The sequence below is a fragment of the Chenopodium quinoa genome, unplaced genomic scaffold (genome assembly GCF_001683475.1).
Source record: "Chenopodium quinoa cultivar QQ74 unplaced genomic scaffold, ASM168347v1, whole genome shotgun sequence".
Lineage (NCBI taxonomy): Eukaryota > Viridiplantae > Streptophyta > Magnoliopsida > Caryophyllales > Amaranthaceae > Chenopodium > Chenopodium quinoa.
In genome coordinates this window covers 106,395-131,191 of record NW_018742564.1, presented here as the reverse complement: position 1 = coordinate 131,191, position 24,797 = coordinate 106,395, and the positions used below count along the sequence as shown (strand labels likewise).

The 24,797-nt window shown below is 41.0% G+C and overlaps 1 protein-coding gene across 1 annotated transcript; it reads left to right on the top strand.

Moving 5' to 3' along the window:
• Window positions 1–591: 591 nt before the first annotated feature.
• LOC110720613 (EG45-like domain containing protein) lies at window positions 592–16,004 on the top strand. Its single transcript, XM_021899654.1, has 3 exons — window positions 592–786; window positions 2,660–2,915; window positions 15,808–16,004. Exons 1-3 carry the CDS (start codon window positions 681–683, stop codon window positions 15,812–15,814), a joined length of 369 nt encoding a protein of 122 aa, XP_021755346.1. The 5' UTR covers window positions 592–680; the 3' UTR covers window positions 15,815–16,004.
• The last annotated feature ends 8,793 nt before the right edge of the window (window positions 16,005–24,797 follow it).

Genomic DNA, 24,797 nt, shown 5'->3' with positions numbered 1-24,797 from the left:
GAAGGAGACCTATTCAGATGAGTGTAAATGTAACGTGCCCATGTTATAAATCTAGAAATGCTATGGAAATTTAGGAAGAAAAAAAGTTAAAAGTTCAATCTCTTGAAATTACTAGATAATGTTTGGCATCAGTAAGACTTCAATTAAATTTAAAATTTTCTTTGGTTTATGCAAATTGTGTGGTACGCATAAATCTAGAAAAATGACATTTAATTTTCAAAGTTAAGAATTATAACCACTTGAATTTTCAATGCGGAATATAGTCAATGATAGAAAATTTGAGGGGCCTTCATCTAGAAGATGCTATGGAAATTTAGGAAGAAAAAAAGTTAAAGTTCAATCTCTTGAAATTACTAGGTAATGTTTGGCATCAGTAAGACTTCAATTAAATTTAAAATTTTCTTTGATTTATGCAGATTGTGTGGTACGCATAAATCTAGAAAAATGACATTTAATTTTCAAAGCTAAGAACTATAATCACTTGAATTTTCATTGCGGAATATAGCCAATGATAGAAAATTTGAGGGGCCTTCATAGACTAACCTTGCCTAACTCTATTACCATTTCACTATAAATATACAATTTCGTTTATCTAAATTTTTCTTCCAAAAACATTTGAAAATTTTCTGAAAGATTATTACCAAAAAAAATAAACGTTTATTTCCATAAAACAATTTAAAATGGCTTCTCTTACGCGTGCTATGATGTTAATGGCAATTTTTGCATCATTTGCCTCCGTTGCGTATTGTATTGCTGGAACTGCTACATATTACACTGTCTATAAACGTGAGTTTATTATTTATTATATCCTTCGTCACTTGAGTTTATGCAACAGCTTGTACAAACCCTCGATCTCATTGGTTCACGTAATTAATTTAATTTCTTGTCTCTTTTATAATCAACTTAGTTTATAATAAAATTAAATTCTTAATTCCTAAGTGTTTTTCATTTTCTTCATAGTAGTAGCCTACTAGTGGGTGATACTATATGCCCTCTTCCTTCTTTTTTTTTTCCCGTAAACTATTGCCTTTTGATAATGTTCAAATATTTTACATTAATAAACATTAATTTTATGGATTCGTTAAAAAAATAGTATTTTAATACTCCGTAATGAGTTACACTAAGGGGCCGTTTGGTTCGCACGGGGGAATCGGAATGGAATGAACAAAGAGAATGAAAGAGAATGGAATGAAAATCCATTCCATGTAGTGTGTTGTTTGTTTTAAAAATATAAAGGGAATCACCCCACCACAGCACCACCACCAACACCGCCACAGCACCACCATCAACACCACCACAGATGAATGTCGCTCTTCAATCGATTTTCTTAGTCCTTGAAATATCGTTCCCCCTAAATTCATCTTACCTCCATTGTCATCTTCATCTTCATTATGCTTTTTCTCCTCATCCTTCTTATCCTCCTTGCTTGTAAACCATGGCGATTCTTCTCTGGCTCTTTTCGTCATCAATTACCTTCGCCTTCGAAGGTCAGTTTCTCCTCTCTTCTCCTCTTTTGATTTGATTTCAATTCGTTTTTTTAGGGTTCTTTTCGGAATGATTGATTTTGATTTTTCTTGTTTTTGCTTGATTTTGATGTTGCATTAGGTTAGGGTGATCGTGTTCAGTTGATTTTAGATGATGATGATGATGAGGTTTTGATCCGGTGTTGCTGGGTGATGGAGGAGGTGCGACAACCTCCAGCAAGGGGTGAGGGAGGTGCAAACAAGGGCAGTGAGGAGGTGCGAGCTTACCGGAGGTCGGCGAGTGGCAGAGAAGGGACGGCGATGGCCGGGGGAAAAGTGGTGAGGTGGCTGGGTGGCGGTTGTGCGGTGGGGGTAGGGTAGAAGGGTGGTGGCTGGTGTAGGCATGGTGGTGTAATGCTGGCTAAGGAAAGGGAATGGAAAAGGCTAAAGGGGGTGGGGAATGAACTTAGAGGGATTTGGGGAATGAAGGGGGTAAAGGGGAATGGAAAAGTGGCCTAACAAACAACAACAAAGGGAATGATTCCCGTTGATTCTCATTCCCTTTGTTGAATACCCCCAACCAAACGGCCCATAAGTATATAGTTAAAAAAAAAAATATATAGTCACCGTAGTTGATTGGAACTTTATGGATTCGTTTCTATATATAATTTTAATTCTATACATAATTTTAAAATATTAATTTTAATTTTTAAATTTTAATACTCCGTAATGATTACCATAGTATTTTAATGATAAAACAATATGATCGATTCATTTTTTATATATAATATGAACACAATAATTAGTCTTTTAATATCTACAATGTAAATATAATTTTTGATATTTTTAATCCAACATAAAAAAAAATTATTTTTTTGAGAAATTATAAAATAAAAATTACATAAATGAGACTAAAAATTGGATAAATAAAAAAAATTTAATCATACTATTTATACCAAAAATAAAGAAACATGCTTTATTATTTGATAAAAAAATAAGTCAATTATGAACTGCATAATCATTAAAACATTGTGGTAATCATATTTCAAACGACTATGTGCTATAAAATTTTCAGTGGAAGTTCAATTAAGTTTAAACAGTCAGTGTACTTCAATCCAATTCTATTCCATTAACATGTTATGTAGTATGACTAGTATACTAGTATCTCCCTTTCATTGTTATGTTTTGTTGAACAGCATCATCATGTTATGGTAATGAAGACCAAGGGACAATGATAGCAGCCGTAAGTTCAGACATTTTCCAAAATAAGCAAGCCTGCGGTCATATGTACCGTGTTACATGCACCGGAGCAAATTGTCGTGGTGGTAGTGTTACTGTCAAAGTTGTGGATCTTTGTCCTGGTTGCTCAGCTAATGGCTTTGACCTCTCTCAAGAAGCCTTCTCCGCCATCGCCGACATTAACGCTGGTAGAATTAGCATCGACTACACCCCGTAAGTCTTCCGTTCATCATATCGAACTAGGTGGCTTTTATTGAGTACTCAACAACAACGTTTTTAGTTTTATTGAAATTTTGAGAGCTGACCGTGCTAAATTTCTTTTTAAAGAGTCCGTTATAATAATCTTAATATTTTTTTTTTGATTGAATGAAATAAAAGGGAAATACAAATTGTTTCGGATGAAAACAATCGAATCTCGGAAGATCCTTTTATCTTGAGGGAACTTGGTCTCGGTCCGAACGACGCAGGAGCCGAGGGTTTCCTGCACAACAAATACACGTAAACTAGCCTCGGGGGGACGCCGAGGAAGGCCCCTCCGATGCTTAAGTCAGTATATTAGAGAGAGAAAGCTGTGCAAGAGTTTAGTTGCTTGAGGCTTTTTTGTCTTACCAAGAATTGACCAAATTGTTGGCTTTTATACCTTGGCTAATGAAGGAGGCGGATTGGGCCCGGAAGTCAGTTGGGCTGGGCCAAGCTGATTGGGCCGTTGACTGACCTTGACATGGCTTTGAGGATGTTGATTTTTGACTTTAGCACATTTGGAGAGTTGAACCTTAACCTTGGGCTTTTAATTGGATCATTCAGTGACCAGGCCCAATTGGACTAAATTGGACCCAAACAACTTGCCCCCCAGACCCGATTTGGAAGGATGACGGGTCGGGTTTGATTTAATCAGAAAAGGAGGGAAGTGAATGATTTGTTAATCCAAAAATGTGAATTTAAACCGTAATTAACCCATGATTAATGAGATAACAACAGTTAATGTGGATAATTGCGGAAGTTGGATGGGTAGTGGGCGATTTAACTGCAAGGTCGTGTGTTTAACGGTTACTTAGTGGGGTGCTTGAGAGAAATTGAAACGCAGACTCCTTGAATTCCCATTTCTGGAGATATAAATAGAGGCGCGTCTTCTCTCCCCACTCACTCATCAACACAAACCCAGAATTCTCAAGAACGCTCAAGAGCCCGCATCAAAACTTCGCAAATTCCCCGAGCATTAAGCTTAGAAGCTGAGACTTGTCACTACCAATTCGTAAATCGGCGGCTTTTGCTTCAGATCAAGGTAAATTCCTTTGATTTTATTTCATCTTTCTTCGACTTTGCACTCTTTCCCCTTTTTCGACTTTTTCCTTCGAAATTCGTCAATGGTGAGGGGAGTTAGAGGTGGAGCCCGTGCTCCAAGAAGAGCAAGGCTAATCCCCGATCCCAGGGACAGGATTGGGACCTGGAATGGACGAAGGACAGAGTCTGACCCTGCTGAAGGGGTTAGGGCGACTCCCATTTCTTCGGCTCCTCCTCAGAGAACGGATGAGCCGAGTGCTTCTGGACGGGACGATGAAATTCCCGCTGTCCTTTGGGATATCCTCCCTGGGTTTTCAGAGTGGGAGAATGCCGAAGTCGCTTCGGCCATGATAAAGAACCGCCCCTACTCATGGTGGGTAGAGAACGCCGATCAATATCGATTTGCCGAGCAAATTGAGTTGCACTACGGCATTTTTGAAGCTGATGGATATTGGTGCCGAATGCCCTCAGCATCCGATAGAATCCATCGTCCACCCCCGGGGTATGTGGGGGTGTACACGAGACAGCTTCAGTATGGGCTGAGGTTCCCTTTGGACGTTTTCGTCCGAGACTTGCTGATCCATTACAACATTTCCCTGTGCCAGCTGACCCCCACCAGCATCCGAAGGGTAATGACGTACTTATGGGTCTGCAAATTCTTCAGGTACGTGCCGAACCTGCATTGCTTCAGAAGGCTCCATCGGCTAGTGCCAAACATTCAAAGTGGGCACGGATGCCATGGCTCTGGGTGGTATCGGATTGAGTCTCGGCCCCCGTTCCTAACCATGTGGCCGAACGACTCTTCAGACAAGGACTGGAGAGGTCAATGGATTTGGGTTAGGGCACCCACGGAGCCGAGCCACCCTTACGTTTTCAGCGCTCCCCGGTATCTTGCCGAGCCGGATCCTGATATGGGAAGTTTAGGTCCTCCCGAAGATAGCGGGCCAGACCCGAACCTTAATCAGCAGAACATCTTCGGCAAGCTGCCGAACCGGGGAGGCAGCGGCCGAATGCAGCATATCCCGGAGACTTGGCTCCCCGATACGCACTATGTTTTCCAAGAGAATATGCTGGCAGCTGTCGGCCTCAGCCGAAAGTTTAGGGATGGTAATCTTCTTCGGCTGGGGCCGAGGCCTTTTAATTATCTCTTTTCTTCTTTCATTTTGCTTTCTTGTGATGTGCCGAACTAACTGAATTGACTTCTCCCCTTTTCTTTTTCAGAACGGGACGAGACCAACGTCGGCATTGATTACGCTCGCCTTGGCGTCAACCGAGAACGAGTCGTAACTGATCGGGCTCCCCCTATCACTGAACCAAGGCGCCGAGAGGTTCACCTAGACTCTTCCCACTTCCAAATTGAGGCTGTTGCTCTGTATCAGAGGCAGAAGCCTTGGTGGAAGAAGAGGGATCCCTTGTTTCAGCTGCTGGAAGAAGAAGCTGAAGCTGCCCGTACAGCCGAAGAGGTTGCACGGGTTATTGAAGCTTGTGAAGGTGGAGAAGGGTCCTCCAGAGTTGCTGAAGAAGCTGCGGCTAGGGCAGCTGAAGAAGACGAGGCTTTGCTGAAGACCTCGGTGAGCCTTTAGACTTAACTTTGTCTTTCTTCTTCTTTCTTTTTTTTTTTTTTTACTCACACTCTTCTTCCCCCCTGTCTGTTACAGTCTGAAGAGAGTAACAGACACAGAGAAGGGAAAGCCCCTGTTCGTCCCGAAGACCAAGTACAAGAAGAGTCTTCAGACTCGGGTATGGACGAGCAGCCGCTTCAGAAGAGGCGCCGAAGAATGGCCATCATCGGCCCGCATGACTTTCAGCGGAGGCCGATGACCCTCGGCGTTGAAATAAGGGAACCCGGGGAAGGCAATGGATCGCCGAGGGTTCCCCGGCCACCGCCTCAATCACCCCCAAGGGCCTCTCCGCCACCCCCCGAGATGGAGGTGGATCAGAGAACTCCCAAACCTAAGGGAGAGGTTCTGGAAGAAGCTCGAGAGAGTGCCGCCGAGGACAAGGATGGAGACGCCGTGATGCCCAGTGCTGAGGGTTTCACGGCGGACATTGCCAGAGAGGTTGGGGCCTTCGTCCTCACACCTGAAGAAGAAGAGGTCACAATAATTGACTCTTCTGAGAAGGAGGAGGACGTTGAGCCACCCAAAGCTAAAGAGGCTCCATCGTCATCCTTCCCTTCCTTCCAGACGCTGCAGTCTGGAGAAATGGGTTTCTCGGCCCCCCGAATTCCAGTCCCAGACCACATCTGGGACCTCATATGGGGTCAGAACCGAGAAGGTGCTGCAGCCTACTTCGGCGATTTTGCTGGCCTGTCCGAAGTAGATAGGGCAAGGATTTGGTCGCTGAAGGCCACTGCTGGGATGGGCGAATCCAGCAGATCAGTTCCTGACCCTGCCAGGTCCAACCAACTGCTGATGATGCAGGTAATTCTCCTTGCCTTGATTTCTTTCTGAACTCAACCTTTCAGCTATTATTTTTTACTTTTTTAACTTGTGCCCCTGTTTTCAGTTCGTGCACAATCAGACTCTCACTGTAGAGCTGATTGATACCCTACAAGATAGGGTTGACGCTGCTGTGCACGAAAGGAAGGTGGCTGAAGAGGAAGTTAAGCTTGCTAAGCTGAAGCAAGCAGCAGCTGAAGAGAAGCAGCAGGAGGTTGAGGAGTACGGTAAAAAAGCTGCCGAAGCTCTGAAAACCTTCTGTGATGCTATGGAGATGGAGGTTTTTCCCCCACTGATGGAAGGGGAAAAATTCCTCCAAGAGCACCTGGGGGTGGACATCTCCAAGTTCAAGGCTGCTATCGAGAGCCGAATCCAAGGAGCTGCTGCACAGGCTGAGGTGCAGCATCAGCTAGAATCTCTTGAAGCCAGCAGAATGGCTGCTGAAGAGATGCTCCAAGCTAGGGATGTCCAACTCTCAAGGGCTGCTGCTGCTGCTGAAGCTCAAAGAGCTAAGCTACAAGAGGCTGAGGATCAGCTCACTGCCAAGAAGGAAGAAATGGTCCAAGTTCAGGCCGAGGCTTCCCAGGTTCAGCAAGAGTTTACCGAGCTGAAAGGCTCCTCCTCCAAGCTCGTCGATGAGCTGAAGAGATCCGAGGAAGACTTGGAGGAGACGAAGAAGAAGTTGGCCGATGCTGAGGCTCTACTCAAAGTCCGTATCTATACCCAAGAAGAGTATGAAATGGGTTTTAGAAACGGGTTCAGAGTGTGCCGAAGGGTCTGCCTTCATGCTGAGCCGAAGCTGGACTGGTCCAAATGTGCTGAATGGGTCCAAGATCCCGAAGACCCTCACATGAAGTATGCCACTCCAATCGAAGCTGAAATCCTTAAGGCTGAGGAAGCCGAGGAAGAAGCTGAGAGGATGGAGTTGGAGGCTGAGCAGAGGGAAAGGGAGGCTCGGCAGAGTGCAAAGCCTGCTTCTTCTGCTGCTGGAGCTGAGACCACCATTGGGCCCAATGAAGCTGATCAGTCTGATCCTCAGGCTGAAGCATAGGAACTCGGGCAGTCGTCTTCAGAATCTTGCGGTTCATCATGCGCTCAACTTTAGACTTGCCGCTTTCTGAATTTTTGCCTTTTGTTTTTTTTTGCTTCAGCTTGCCTTATCGTACAACAGCTTATTATATTTTTATTTTGCCTGTACGTATTTCGGCAGCTGTTACTTTCCGCTTGTGGGCGGCTGCCGACTATTTTTGTAATTCAACATTTTTATTTCAAAGAAGTTCACTTTCTCAGCTTTCTTGTGTATATTTTTTTTTCTTCGCTTTACCAGTCTTCGCACTTTACTGCTTTCTTTGAATGATCTTTCAAATATTTGCTAAGTGCAGAACTTCGGCTAGCGAGAATCATTTCTGCTGAGACTTCTTTTTGCCGTTTGTACTCGGATGTTTTCAACTTGTGAAAAAACTGACATAAGTATCAAACTTCGGCTGAGCTGAAGGGTATTAGATCAGTTGTGCCATTTCTCTATTTCCCTCTGCCCCCCAGAAATCTGAAGATGAGGTCTTCTGAATTCTGGAATGGCTGATAATTTTTCTCGGCTAAGCCGAGGATCTTTGAACACTTTGCTTTATTTTCTACATCTGTTTTTAAAGTACTGATTTCCCACCTGAGAGTTTTCACTCTAGAGATGGTACTCTTGTGACACTTTCTTCAATTCATCCAAGGGAACAACTATCCGAAACACCATGCCGGGGCAGCAGTTTATCTGAAGTACGAGGCATCATCATGCAATACTTCAGAGTTGCAACTACCACCCGGAACTGATTCATCCGAAGTACAAGGCATCACTATGCAATACTTCGGGGCTTTATCAGTTCCTATTTTTTAGGCTATGTTTCGGATAAGTCTATGGCCTTTTTGCCCAAAGGAACAGCTTCTCCGAAGTACAAGGCATCACTATGCAATACTTCGGGCTTGTATCCTTTTTTGGCAGGTTTTACAGCTTGCCGAGGTACAAGGCATCATTATGCAATACCCCGGACAGCGCCGAATGAAACCTTGAATTTTTGAAAAACCGTAGAAAGCATAAAGACTTAAAGAATACACGCAATCTGAATGAATACTGGCTCGATGGCCTTTTTGTAAACAAAATCAGTGTACTTACATAGATTGTACTATCCGAAGGATTTACACATAGTATTTTTTGAGCACATCGGCATTCCAATGGTTTTTCAGCTCGGTGCCATCCATTTGTTTGAGTCTGAAGGTACCGGGCTGAAGCTCTTGATAAATTTCATAAGGTCCCTCCCAAGATGCTGAGAGTTTGCCATGAATGCGACTTTTTTGAACAGCTGCAGCATTCCTCAAAACTAAATCCCCAACTCTGAGAGGTCGTTGATAGACTCTTCGGTTGTAGGACTTGCTCATTCTGAGCTTGTGTGCAGCCATCCTTTCTCGGGCTAGATCTCTAATCTCGTCAAGGAAGTCGAGGGACTCTTTCATGAGCTGCTCATTTTCCTCGGCTGAGAAGAGATTCACTCGTAGGCTTTCTGAGCCCACTTCCACTGGAAGCACTGCTTCGGATCCATACACCAGCTGAAAAGGTGAATGCCCCGTTGCCTCCTTCTCGGTTGTCCGGAGTGACCAGAGGGTTCCCGGAAGTTCCTCTACCCACTTGGACTTTTGATCCTCTACTCTTTTTCTGAGAGCGTTAAGGATCTGTTTATTTGCGGCTTCGGCTTGGCCATTACTCTGAGGGTGGCAAACCGCGGAGTAAGCCAATTTTATCCCGAATTGATCAGTGTATCGGCGCAAGGGCAGGTTGTCAAACTGTCTGCCGTGGTCGAACACAAAAACTTTTGGGATGCCGAACCGAGTTATTATGTTCTGCCAGATGAACTGTCTGACAGTTTGCTCAGATATGCTTGAAGCAGCTTCCGCTTCAATCCATTTGCTGAAATAGTCGATTCCGACTATCAGCCACTTTCTTTTGTATGGGGCCTCGGGAAAGGGTCCCAGAATATCCAACCCCCATTGTGCAAATGGAAGAGGATTAAGAATTGGCTGGAGATCTAGGCATGGCCGATGGATTACCGGTGCAAATTTTTGGCATTTCTCGCATTTACTGACCATGTTCTTTGCATCCGAGATCATTGTAGGCCAAAAATACCCTGCCCTGAGAGCTTTGTGGGCTAAGGTTCTCCCTCCTATGTGGTTTCCGCAGATGCCGAGGTGAATCTCTCGGAGAATATAATCGGCATCCGTTGGACCCACGCATTTCAATAATGGAGCGGAGAAGGATTTTCTGAGGAGTTGGCCGCCGAAGACGAGGAATCGTGAACTGATCCGCTTTATCTTGGAGGCCGAATTCCTATCCTCGGGGAGCTCGTCCCTGAGTTTATAAGCCAGGATGTCATCCATCCAGCTCGGCTCGAGTGCAGCGCAGCAGATTGATATTGCTTCGGCTACACTCTTTTCTCGGCGCACCTCCACATAGACAGAACGGCTTAACTCAGTCAGAGTTGAGCTTGCAAGTTTGGAGAGTGCGTCCGCTTGAGCATTTTGACCCCTTGGGATCAGCTCTACTTCGAAAGATCTCAGCTTCGCAATTGTCGATTTGATCCTTGTGAGGTAAGCTGCCATTGAAGGCTCTTTAGCCTCATACTCCCCCCGGATCTGATTGGCGACCAGCTGAGAATCTGTCTTGAGGTAGACATGCTCGGCTTCCAACGATATGCACAGGTCTAAGCCAGCAATGGCTGCTTCATATTCGGCCTCGTTGTTAGAGGCTTTGAATGAAAATTTTAGTGCATACTCGAAGGTTTTGCCTTCGGGAGAGGTGATGACGACCCCTGCCCCCGAACCGTTCACGGTGGAGGACCCATCCGTGAAGACGGTCCAGATTTTCCTCCTTGCATCCAGAGTCTCCTGATAGGAGCACTCGGCCAAGAAGTCTGCCAAGGCTTGCGCCTTGATGGCTGTTCTCGGCTGATAACCGATACTGAACTCGGTGAGCTCGAAAGCCCACTTTGCTAGTCTACCGGATTTTTCAACCTTGCCGAGGACTTTCTCTAACGGCTGATCAGTTAGAACCGCTATTTGATGAGAATCAAAATAGGGTCGCAACTTCCGAGCAGCCACCACCACTGCATAAGCCACTTTTTCTAACAATGGGTAGCGCGTCTCGGCATCCGTCAGGGTGTGGCTGACGAAATAGATCGGCTGTTGAACTTTTTCTTCTTCCCTTAGCAGCACCGCGCTTACCGTGGCTGGACTGACCGCCACGTATAAGTATAGGATGTCTCCTACGACTGGCCTTGCCAGTGTTGGGAGTTGAGCCAGGTGTTCACGGAGCTGCTGAAAGGCTGACTTTTGTTCGTCTCCCCATTCAATGCCTTTTGAATTTTGGAGCTTCAGCGCCTTGAAGAAAGGGAGCCCTTTGTCTGAGGCTCGTGAGATGAACCTGGACAAGGCAGCCATTCTCCCGGCTAGACGCTGAATATCCCTTTTTGTCTTCGGCTCGGGGAGGTCTAAAGCAGCTTGTACTTTGGCGGGGTTTGCATCAATCCCCCTCTTGCTGACCATGAAGCCGAGGAACTTGCCTGACTTCACGCCGAAGACACATTTCTTCGGATTCAGCTTCATTTTGTATTTTCTGAGGGTGGCGAAGGTTTCGGCTAGGTCCGTGACATGATCTTTTTCTTTTATGCTTTTGACGATTGAGTCGTCAACATAAACCTCCATGTTTCGGCCTTTTTGCTCGGCGAAAACCTGATCAACCAACCTCTGATATGTTGCCCCCGCATTTTTCAATCCGAAGGGCATCATTTTGTAATTGTACAACCCGGAACTTGTTATGAACGCTGTTTTAGCTCGGTCCTCGGGGTGCATGAAGATCTGATGGTATCCCGAGAATGCGTCCATGAAACTGAGCAGAGCATGCCCGCTTGTCGAGTCGACCAGTTGGTCGATCCTCGGCAGCGGATAGGAGTCCTTGGGACATGCCCTATTCAGGTCCGTGAAGTCAACGCACATCCTCCAGTTACCATTTGCCTTCTGAACCATTACAACATTGGCCAGCCACTCCGGATACTGACAGGGTTCAATGAACCCAGCATCTAGGAGCTTATCGACCTCAGCTGCGATGTTCTGGTTCTTTTCGGCGGAGTAGTTCCGCTTTTTCTGCTTAACGGGTCGACTGGAGGGGTCGACATTAAGCCTATGGGAGACGAAGTCCGGATCAATCCCGGGCATTTCTGCGGCTGAGAAGGCGAACACGTCTCCACTGGCCCGTAGGAGTTGGACGAGTGCCGCACGGGTGTTTGGCTCCAGTGACGACCCGATGCTAACACATCTGTTCGGATCTCCTACGGTCAGTTCTATTGACTCGGTCAGGTCATCCGTCTCCATGCTCTTAGAGTTGGATTCCTCGAATTCCGGCCTGCTATCAATATTAGCAGACTTTCCTGACCGCGGCTGGCCATCAGAGTCGTTCGGCTCTGAGGCGGAGTCAGCCTTTTGGCCCCCATCAGATTTCTCGTTGTCTGGGGCTTCATTAGCCGAAACGTCTGAGCCTCTCGGCTTTTTGGCGTTTCGGTCCCGGTGCTTTTCCTCCCCATCGCCACGGTCGCCTCGGCGAGACGTGGATGGCTTGAGGTGATTGCATCGGCGGGCTTCTTCTTGACTGCCCTTTATTTTCTCGGAGCGTCCCTCGTCTGAAACGTATATCATGATTTGATGATACGTGGAGACGACTCCTTGAATGCCGTGAATGAGGGGTCTCCCCATGATCACGTTGTATGCAGATGGAGCATCTACGACCAAAAATTCGGCCATGATATTCCTAGCTGCTCGGCCTTCGCCGATGGTGACAGGAAGTGTAATCTTCCCGTCAGGATACGAGGAAGAGCCGTTGAATCCAGACACCGGGTAGGGTGCGGGGGCCAGGTGCTCGGCTCCCATCCTCAGCTGGTCGAACGCTCCTCGGAAGAGGATGTTCGCCCCGCTACCGCCGTCGACGAGGGTCCGCCAGACGTTGCGGTTGGCGATGCCCAGAATGATTACTAGTGGGTCATCGTGGGGGTATACCACCCCCTCACAGTCTTCGGCTGTGAACAGGATGTTCGGCGCCGGTGACTGGGACTGCCGAAGCTCAGCCTGATGAATCTGATGGGTTAGACCCCTCAGTTGGCGTTTGGCTGTGCCTCGCGAGATTCCCCCGGAAATAACTAGGATGTCGAGGGACTCCTTGCCCTGAGGTCCCTTATCCTTCTTCCGAGCGAAGTTGAGGTCCTGCCGAGAATCTTTTTCAGCTTTTTTCTCCTCGCGCCTGTCCGCGAGGTATTGGCTCAGGTACCCCTTGCGGACCAGATCCTCAATCTGGTCCTTCAGCTGGACGCAGTCCTCGGTGCGATGTCCGGGTGAGTCATGGAACTCGCACCACTGGTCCTTTCCCCTCGTCTGATGCCAGGGAGGCAACGGACGAGGTTTTTTGAATCTCCCCTCGTCCTTCGTCGTGCTGAAAATCTTAGCACGGGGAAGGGAGAGTGGAGCGTATGAATCGTACCTTCCCGTGTAGGGAAAGTGTCTTTCCTTCTTCGGCTCGGCAGCAGAGGACGGTTCTGAGGCCTTAGCCTTCCCTTTCCTCTGCGCCGAGACTTCGGGCTGCTGCCCTTTCGGCTTGTCAATTCTCGGACGAGACTGAGACCTGGATCTGTTCCACTCCTCGGCTCGGATGAACCTGTCCGATGCTTCCAAGGCTTCCTCCAGGGTCTGCGGGGGATGCATGACCATGAAGTCCAGGAACTTTCCAGCTTGGAGGCCGTTCCGTAGCGCGAACACGGCCAGGCCTTGATCCAGGCTTGTGATTCCGGATGACTCGTTGCTGAAGTGAGTCAGATAGTCGCGGAGGCTCTCGTCCTCCGCCTGCTGCAGACTCATTAGCTCTGCAGTGGTCTTCTCTCGGCGGTTGGCCGTAGAGAATTTGCTCTTGAACTTGTTGGAGAGGTCGTTCCAACCGGTTATGGAGCCTTCCTTGAGCCCTTTGGTGATCCAGGATTGGGCAACACCTTTGAGGGTCGTAGGAAAGTATTTACACCAGGTAGCCTCAGACCTCGGGTTCAGATACATGTGCCCCTCGTAAGAGGCAATGTGATCCTTAGGATCTGAGGTACCATCGTAAGTAATATGTGCCGGGATTTTGACCGTTGGCACATGCTCTTCCAGAATCCACTTCTGGAAGGGCGAGTTCGATGGAACCATGACCGCCTTCCCCTTGTACCCGGCCTCAGGGACCTCGCTCCCTCCTCTCTCAGAGGTGGAAGTGGTTTTCGTCCCCGGCTGAGACAAGGTTGGGTGGGGTCCGGTATCCTCTGGGAAGGTGAGGCGGCTATGCACACTCACCTCCCTCGAACCCAAGCGTTCGTGAACGCTTTGGCGGGCGAATTCCGGGTCCTTGGAGGGCCCCATGGAATTCTGAGCTTCAGAGTGGTCAGAGGGTTGAGGGTTCCTCCTCCTCTCCTTACTGGAGTTTCGGGTGTCCCCTCGCCACCTCTGGCCGAGCTCTCTATGTGGTGGAACTTGTCCACCATCATCCTGACCGATCCTCCTTTTCAGGTTTCTCGGCTGGTGATCATCAGGCATCTGGATTGGAGCCCCTTGAGCTTTAAGGAACTCCATGCAGATGGCCACTGCTCTGGCCACTTCCTCGGTGGAGGGTCCGGAGGGAGGAGTCTCCCGCGGATGTGACCTGGATTGCACGCTATGGCGCGGCGGGGAGTTCCTCGCTCCTGAGCCACTCGGTCTCGGGGATGGCCCCGGCTGCCGAGTGTGGTGCGAGGTGTTCTCCTCCTGGAGGCTAGGACCTCTTGAGGCTTCCCTTTCCGGAGAAATGGGGGCCTCCGATTCGGAAGAGGCTTGCTCCGGGGAGGGATAAACCGGCTGGCGTTCCCTCACCGTAATCCGGCCTCCTCCCTTCTTAGCCTTCTTGGAACTCTTTCCACTCTTAGTCATGGCGACTGCCGGAGTGTTTGATGACTGACGCGAAATTTAGTAGCGTTCCCCACAGACGGCGCCAAATTGTTTCGGATGAAAACAATCGAATCTCGGAAGATCCTTTTATCTTGAGGGAACTTGGTCTCGGTCCGAACGACGCAGGAGCCGAGGGTTTCCTGCACAACAAATACACGTAAACTAGCCTCGGGGGGGACGCCGAGGAAGGCCCCTCCGATGCTTAAGTCAGTATATTAGAGAGAGAAAGCTGTGCAAGAGTTTAGTTGCTTGAGGCTTTTTTGTCTTACCAAGAATTGACCAAATTGTTGGCTTTTATACCTTGGCTAATGAAGGAGGCGGATTGGGCCCGGAAGTCAGTTGGGCTGGGCCAAGCTGATTGGGCCGTTGACTGACCTTGACATGGCTTTGAGGATGTTGATTTTTGACTTTAGCACATTTGGAGAGTTGAACCTTAACCTTGGGCTTTTAATTGGATCATTCAGTGACCAGGCCCAATTGGACTAAATTGGACCCAAACACAAATTAAATTAAAAATAGGGCGAGGAATATAAACTTGTGACATTAATAATATTAGTGGCATGTAAAAAGTCCTCCGTGTATGGGATATAGGCGATATATATAAGAGTTGTTCTATATCTCTAATACCCTTAATAATTAGGTAAATATATTTATTTATTTATTTATTTTTTTTTTTTTTTACACAATCATAACTATTTCTATAATACAAATATATATAGTAAAGGAGCAAGTTTTAATTCGTCATCAAAGAAATAAAACTATTTAAAGGGAAAGTAAAAAAAAAAACCCAACTATACATTTTATATTGTATATTCTGACAAATTTATAATTTTAATTTTTTTCCTTCTCACATTCTTTTTCACAACCGTACCAAGGTTGGTTATTGATAGTTGGTTGTAGGAGTTACTCCGTACAAAAGTAGTTTTTATGAGTGAAAACATACATGTTTGAAGAACATTATTGGAAGTATAACTTATTTTTTGAAAAATTGGTTTTAATAATCCCAAGTTTGATCGATTTTTTTTAAATAATCTCAACTTTTGATTATTGTGGAATAATCCCAACTTTTATAGGTATTTTTCTAAAATAATTCTTGGTTGATCATTTTTGGGACTATTATGTATAATAAAAATAAAGTTCGGATTATAATAAGAAGATACCTATATAAGTTGAGATTATTCCAAAATAATCAAAAGTTCGGATTATTCTAAGAAAATCGGTCAAAGTTGGGATTAATAAAACCAATATTTCCTTTATTTAAAAAAAAAAAAAATTGATTACGTAGTATATTTTTTTTAGTTTTTACTCTTGTTAAATGTTTAAGACAATTAAGAGATTGATTTCTTGGTCTTTTGCAGGGCTTGAAGCACGAAGTTAAAAGATCTGATCTCACCGCTCCGTACGAACGGAGGGACACCAAATGTACTTTTTCTTAAATTTATGCAAATAAAAATAATACGAGTAATAATTGTGATAATTAGTGTGTATTTCGGGCGATGCTCCGAGTTACTAGTTTGTGTACTTTTAATTTAATAATAATAATTATGTTCGACTATTTGTATAGTTAGTGTGTGTAGTGGTTCGGACGTTGCCTTAGGTGTCACTTTTTTTTTTTTTTTACATCATACTCCGTATGTATTTATATTCTAGTCTTGTGAAGAAAAAAAAAAGAATTATATTACCTCTAATTTACTTGATAAATGAAAGGAATATATAATATTATGTGAAATTTGAAATATTAATATAAGTTGGTTGAGAGGGTAAATGTATTACGTATATGTATCAGAGGTTATGGGTTCGAATATTGTTCAAAGCATATTATATTTTGTTAAATGAAGTGGCTAGCTTACGTGGTGCATATACTTTGGATGGTGACGTGGCATTGTGACATGGCACACATGCATACTTTGAAAAGTGCCACGTGGCATCGTTCCTTTAAAAAGAATGTCTTTTAATATATAGTATAGATAAGAGAATAATCGTTCATTTAGAACATTGAGCATGGCAGCAACAATCCTATGTATAATTTGATTGACTTTCATGTACTGCTTCACTTATTGTAACACTCTGAAAATATTACAATAAATAAAAATTCAAAATTCTTAGATATGATGTGATACTTTTTCAACTACATTCCAATAATAAGAGTTTCACAAAATCTAACTTTTTTTTTTTTTTTTTTGTGTGTGTGTGTGTAAGAATTGAGGGTAGCTTGATATTTTCAAATGAATCAAAGTGACCACATAGACCTGCTTATGTTACAAGGGGAAAGTCAAAACAAGCTATACACATTAGGGCTAAGGCTAGGGTTTAGGATTAGGGGTTAGGTTTTAGGTTTTAGGCAGGGCCAGGGCATAAGGTGCTATCGCCCTGGGCCCAAGGGAGGAAGCCCAATATTGTTAACACTTCAACTTCTCTCTTAATTATTTCCTCAATTAATATTTGCTTTGGTCATTCAACTTCTCTTCCAAGAATTAAGATAAAAAATCCATTATGATTTCTTCTTATTCAGATTTAATGGAATTAATTGTTATCTTCTTTCCATTAATTTTAATTTCTCGCAATTTCCAACCTCATTAATCTCCTAATACTTCAAACTGTGGATTTGGTTTACGGTATGTATTCACTTATAATTCTATAAATAATCCTCCCTCCATTTTTCTACATCCTAAGAAGTTGTTTTCAAGCTTCTGATTCATCATCACTCTTTGTTTTGATTTAAAAATTTGTAATTGGTATATCGATGATCAAAAATTGGAATGTTGGAGGCCAATTTTGACTTAAAATATCCGAATCCAAAAATGTTAACATTAATTTTTTTTTTCTTTTTTTCTGTTTTTCTCAGTTTATGTATGCATGTATATAGTAATTTATAGCTCCTTATTATTAATATTTTTGTTTGGGTATAATATAAATCAATACGAAGTATTATTCTATTATTTTTAAGTTCTATTGTTTTTTTTTTCTTGTTGTAATTTGGTATTTGATTTATTTTTTTTTTTATTTTTTTTTCTTCCTTATGAAAGATTAGCATTTGATGTGTAGTTTCGGTCATTTCAAAGCAAAAAATATAAATGTAAATTTATATATGTAAATATATTGGAATTTAATTTTACGTAATAGTACATTTTTTTACTTGATTATTAAGGCCCAATTTATCATTCTGCCCATAGGCCACCAAAAAGCTAGGAGCGGGCCTGGTTTTAGGGCTAAGGCTTAGTGTTAGGGTTTAGGGTTAGGGTTTTAAGGTTAAGAGTTAGGGTTTAGGATTTAGGGTTAGGGTTTAGGTTAGGTTAGGAGTTAGGGTTTAGGGTTAGGGTTAGGGTTAGGGTTAGGGTTAGGGTTTGGGTTTAGGGTTAGGGTTTAGGGTTAGAGTTTAGGGTTTAGGAGTTAGGTTTTAGGGTTTAGGGGTTAGGGTTTAGGATTTAGGTTTTTTAGGTTAATAGTAACTGAAATTACATATTTGCCCTTAAAACATTGCTGAAAATTACAAATTTGCCTGTTGACAAGATTAAAATCTAAAATAGAGATAAAAAAAAAAAGAGTGCACAAAAAATAATTGGAATAAAAAATTTAAAAACAACATTGCGTTATTTCTGATTATTTTACCATTTAAATAAGAAGAAAATTAAATCGATGCATGACACGATGGTGCAAATGCGGCGGAATTATGCGTATTTTTTACGGGTTATATTTAATGTAAGGATTTGGGTGATTTTAATGGTGGAAATTTGAAAGGATAGTCTTAGAAGGCAACGACTTCTAAGTTTGATCCTAGAAGCAATGATCCCAAAACCCTAGTTAACAACTAGTTTGAACCTTAACAAAGTTCTCTTCAAGCAAAATCTCAATAATCTCAACTTTTATTATAAAACATCCTATTAAAATAATTGACATACAACTAGTATATATAGGAAAAATAAATCTATCTTACTTGCTCCGCAGGCAAACTAGATAAAAGTCCTAATAATTAATTAATGAACCAAGATAGTCCACTAACTAATTAACACAGCTTTGGAAGCTCAGGGCCCCATAACTACTACAAAGAAAATAATAAAAATATTATTAAAACTCACTTGTAAAACCTCTATTTTAAGAGTAAGGTAAAACCAAGAGAGTACCTAAATAAAGCAAGTTGTGAGAAAGGGTTACTCGATTCACATCACGGAATAAGGTGGCGATTGGATTGTCGGTGGTGGCGAAGATAGATGGATTTTTGAGGGAGAAAACGCATGTGTTCCAAAGAAATTATTGAAAAAATAGGTCGAAAATCCTGAAATCGAGTTCTGTTGGAACAAAAGTGTGAATTTTGTGAAAATCACGAAGTCCCACATTGGTGGGAAATGAGAGTGTTACTCCCTTTATATTGAAGTATGTGGTATACTTGGGTGTGGCCCAAGGGCTACCCACAAATTGTAGAGAGGGAGGACATGCCTACCGAACCAACCTAACACACGCGCGAGCCGAGTCGGGCCGGGTTGGGTTGGGCTGGGTTGGTTCAGATGATTAAAACAAAATTAACTTTTTAGAATAAGGCTTGATTACATAATTAGTGCCTTGATTTATGCTAACCATTTTAAATCCCATTATTTGTGTTAATTAGTTTTTGACTGTTTTGAAAAAATTGATTTTCTGCCCGTTTTTCTAACGTTTTGGGCTAAATTCATGCTTATCTGCCGTTATGCAATCAATGGTGTTTAAAAACGATTTTCTGCCCTCAGTACCGTGAATATTCTAAAGAGAGCGAAATAGTCCGCGACTCAGTCTAATTCCCAGTAACATTGTTCTTGTTCTTCGCTTTTCTGCAGTTTCGCTTATAACAAGTTCAAACATGATCGAAAAGATCAAAAAATCAATAAGGAGAAGAAGGAATTTATTAATTTATTCTCAAGCAATCAACAACAAGCGCATATATTAACGATGAATTGGATTTTATTTAAAAGTAAAAAATGGGTATGAATTTAGGATTAGTAAATCAGTTGAAAATTCAAGAAAAAAAAATAAATAGATGTAAAATTTGATTGAGAATCAAAATTTGTGGATATTAATATGAAAATATAGAGAGAAGAAATCTGAAAATCCAACGGATTCAGAGAGAGAAATTGAAATAAGCTCATCAAGTATTCAAAGGGAGGGGGTCTTAACTGATTGTTTACAGCTAATATGTATGTTCAAAAAGGGAGTATCTTTTACGGAGTATATTTATAATATTAGCTGTAAACGATATTGTTAATTTTAAATAAGCTAAGGGGCCGTTTGTTTCGCATAGGGGAATTGGAATGGAATGCAGAAAGGGAATGGAGGAGAAAGGAATGAAACCCTTATAATTTAGGGTGTTGTTTGGTGAAAAGGGAGGAGAATGGAATGAAACCACCATAGAACCACCACAGCACAACCATTGCACCCTTTCATTAGTTTCCACCTTCTCCGGCCACCGCACCGCCCAACTAACACCACAACGGAACCGACCGTCCCTCCTTTGACCTGGTGAGGCCCGTCGAACAACAATCCACATCAGAACCCTTCTCGTCCTAAACCCCCAATTTCTTCTCTCTTCCGCCTGTATGTAGGGTTTTTCTTTCATCTTCTTCAATGGAAGCTTTAAAGAAACGTAAAGAATGGAAATTCCTTCGTTTCCGACGCAACCCCAGTTTTACAACCACCTTTTCAAACCCAAACCCTAACTCCCGAAGACGCTCGCAAACTCATCGAACCTTTTATAGCCGACCAACTCTGCTCTCTCCTCCAAGATGTCGCCGTCCACCACCCTGATGTCCTTTGCGGCGCGCACACTTGTTGATTCCGACGTTATTCAGCGGAAGCTCTTTGTTCGAGGTCTTGGCCCGACTACAACCACGGGTGGGAGGAGTGGTGGCAAAGGGCGCTGAGGGTCTAGGGAAGGTCGACGAGCATCCGGCAAGGTAAAGTGAGTTCCGGGGAGGTGCAACAAGTTCCGGCGAGATGCATCCAGTTGATAGGGTATGGTGGTGGTTGGGGAACGGGAATGCAAAAGGTAAAGGGGGTAGGGAATGGGTTTAGGAGATTTTTGGGTAAACCCAAAAATAAAATGGGGGAATGGGAATGACAAAAAAGTGAAAACAAACACTAACAAAGGGAATCATTCCCATTCCCTTTCTCCATTCCAGCGAACCAAACGACCCCTAATTTCTCTCCTCAAAACGATATTGCAGGCGTTTGTTAGAGATGGGTAAATGCCTAATTGGTTATTTCTCGAAACTAATGTGTTAATGGGTTAAAATGACTATAAAGTTTATGGGCCTTAATATATCCTTTTTGAACATATTACTTAAATTTTTGGATATATAGTATCAAACACTAGCAAGTCTTGTGTGCTTAGGGCGCCTACCCAGTGTGGCACATCTATTCATAAGAGTGATATTTATTCATTCATTCATTCATATGAGTAACTTTATTTACTCGGTAACCCGACCCAACCCGGTAATCCGACATAACTAGACCAGATTCCAAACTCGATTTACTGAGAGAGAACCTAGACCCGACCCAATCTAAATGACCCGAAATAAAACCGATTTGACCCATTTATCATAATTTGTAACAATCCAAACCACTTAAACAAAACGACCCAAACAACATGAAGTTTGACCCGAACTCGACCCGTTGACAAGTCTACTCGTAAAAGTAATATTATTTTGTCCGATTAATCCAATTTCATGAGAAATAACATTAATTTTTTTTTTTAAAAAAAATCCATTTATTCATTTAAGAAACCCTTCTTATGTTTTAATCATTATATATAAAAAGGAAACTCAACTTGTATAAGATTGAGTAACCTTATTTCTTTTCATTGGAATAACCCATCAATCAAGGTAACCTCATTTGTTTATTGTTGTAACTCCCATTACAAAGGGATTAGGCTATTGTGTCAAGAACCAACAACTAACAAGGCAACAACATAAAAACCTGACAACGTTGAATTGCCAACTATACTTAATTGTGGACCTAAGAAATTTCAGTATAGATCATAAGTTAGAAAATAATTTTAAAATCACGTAACGGTAAAAAAAAAAAAAAAAAAAAAAAAAAAAAAAAAAAAAAAAAAAGAAGCATAATTGACAATTAACATTTAAAATAAATAAATAAATAAATAAATTATTAATTGTTTTCGTTTCTATTTTATTCATTTTTTTGAAATGATTGATCTATAAATGTCAAATTATTTTTTTGATTATATATATAGATTACTGATTAGTTAGCATGATTTATTTCAAATTTTAACATATACTTTTTTTGGTAAATTTATTGTTGCAACTTTCATAAGGTTAATTAGTCAAATATTATTGTATCGTCAATCAAATTGATAGTGAAGTTTTAAAATTATTGCACGCATCGTTGCTCGCTGATGTCATTTATCATAAAAGTAGTTATAACATAAATGACAATAGATGACGCAATGAAATGACTAGTACGTATAATACAAGCCAAAGAGATTAATACTAATCATTTATTAGGCAAAGAAATTTTGTTGTACTTTAATACTAATCATTTATTAGGCAAAGAGATTAATACTAATCATTTATTAGGCAAAGGACCACATATAAGAATCTGTGATTAAGACATAATTACACAAAAATAATAAATTTCATTTTGCAGTAAATATTTTTTTTTTTTTTAAGAAATAAAATTTAATAATTTAAACAAGAACAACTTACAAATATAAAAAGGATAATTTTTTTTTTTGAAACAAATAAAAAGAATATTTTATTACAATAGTACTCAACTAATCATATTATAATACTTTAACTCTCTAAATTTACATAGGACTCAAACTCAATTGTACAAATGTAAATAAACCTCTATATCCAGGTAGAATCTCAACTCAATTTCGTACCTAACAAAGATTTTGTATTAATATTTGTCATTTATTTTATCTATTAAAGTATCATCTCAACCAAAAGTTTAACTTAATGGTTGAAATTCAAGATCAGTTTATATACTCTATCACGCCCCCTCATATGAGAGCCCATTAAGCTTAAAGTGTGGATGTATCATGGGCTCCAACATACCAAGCATTTAATATTCTACTTTGAAAGGAGGGATGGATGAGATTCAAACCCATGACCTTTGTGTCACACTGGCTCGTTGAGGCGTAGAATATGTTTCTATACTCCATCACGCCCCCTCACATAAGAGCTTGTTGGGCTTGAAGTGTGGATGCAGCATGATCCCTCCCCATACCTTGTGTTTAATATTCCACTTAAAAGGACCATCTCAACCAAAAAATTTAAACTAATGATTGAAATCCAGGATCGATTTATATACTCTATCATTATCAATTTTTCATCATTCAATATTATTGCTTGCTAGTTTAGTATTGATAAACACTGTAACAATATTAAAAGCTTATGCATAACCTCAGAAAGAATGAAAATATTAGGGAATGGATCGAAGGGAGTAATCATCATGCATAACCTTATAAATAAGACTTAAGAATTGTTAAATCTGAATAATAATCTGATGTAACTATTATTTCATTGAACTAATTAAGCAATCAATTGATCAAATAGAAAATAAAAGAAGAGATGAGGTAGCTCATTAGATTGTTTTGTAAACTGTATTGTACTGTGTTCCTCTAGGAGCACCATGGAAGAAAATCCTTTATGAAATTGCATGCGTAAAATCCCTAATTTACTCTAAAAAAAAAATAATAAGGATCGGACTAATGGCTCTTAATTGTGAAAATTCTACAATGTCATTCATTAAAAATGACACCACAATTTGTTGATGTGGTAAAATCTGATTAGCCTATATTTATTATTTTTATTTTTATTTTAAATTACTTTTAATATCCATAATGTATTAAAATTGTATTTTATTTGGTATTCTTTTTAATACATACATTTTTTTAGAAATACATAATATAAATTATGAAAATCTATTTTTTGTAATATTAATTAATTTTCGAATTTATAATTATAATTAAAATTCACAAAATTAAAATCGTTCAAGGTTGTTCAACAATCGTTCATCATTGTTCATATTTTTCATCAATGTTCATCAATCATGTCATAGATTAGCCCCCTATTCCCAAAATCAATGTTAGTTGTTGATGAATTCGCAAATCCGGACTAAAATTGGGATAAAAATTCGTAAACAAATTGTGTTTTTTGCAGTTTCTGATAAATGTAATTAAGTTTTCTCAAACTTGTTTGTGGGTTAGGTGATAACGTAAACTATGTTTGGTCATTACATAGAAAATAAGTGTTTTTTATACTCTGGTATTAACCTTATTATATTATGGACGTGACAAAATATTAAATTATGATATACTTTCTCACACTCTACTATAATATACTTATATATTGTTAGAAAATAAATACTCCATATGTTTTATATTAATCGCAATAGTGGGGTTGGCTAAAAGTTTTTGGAAAATTATAGGGTTGTGACCAGAAGGAGGATTGTTTGATATAAAGTATGGTTACTAGAGATATATTTAATTGTTAATAGGTGAAAGGAATGTAGTAATAAAAAGTAGTGTAAGTGGTGTTAATAGAAATAGAAGGTAATTGTAGGTCATTACAAAATAAGGAAATATTGCAAATATTATTAAACGGATAAAAACGGAAAGTTTTGCAAGTGTTATGAAACGATGGGAGTAATGACTAAACTTTAATGCTTGTACTATTCATAGAGGTGTATATGAACTAAGCCGAGTATTATGTTCATGTTCATTTAACTTAGGCGAGTCCATACACGATCCGAGATTTCATATGAGAACATGAACAAAGCTTCAACCGAGCTTGAATAAATAATCGGCTCTGTTCACTGACACCCGTACTTGTTCAATAAATAATATTATAGGTCACATATATTAATCAACATTAGCCCTACTCCAATCCAACTCCAATGGCAAACTAAGTTTTGAATTAGATTTGTATGTAACATACTTTTTTTTAGTTACATACTAGTTTGATATTTTTTTGACATTTTTTTTTTAATGATGATGATTGAAATAAGTTTCATAGATACATATTTGATGATGATTGAAATTAGTTTTAATGATGATGATTGAAATAAGTTTCATAGATACATATTTGATGATTGAAATTAGTTTCATAGATACATATTTGATGATGATTGAAATTAGTTTCATAGATACATATTTTAACAAATAAGGTATTTTGATATTTCAAAGTATTAACCTTTAACATTAATGGTAAAAACCTACGGTTAAACAACCGTAGAGCCACACCAATTGCAACTAATTGTTAATTCATCATTTTGTACCATTACCTAAATTTTTTTTAAGTAAAATTAACTTCAATTCACTAGCTATAAAGACAATAAAATATTATTTTGAATTCAA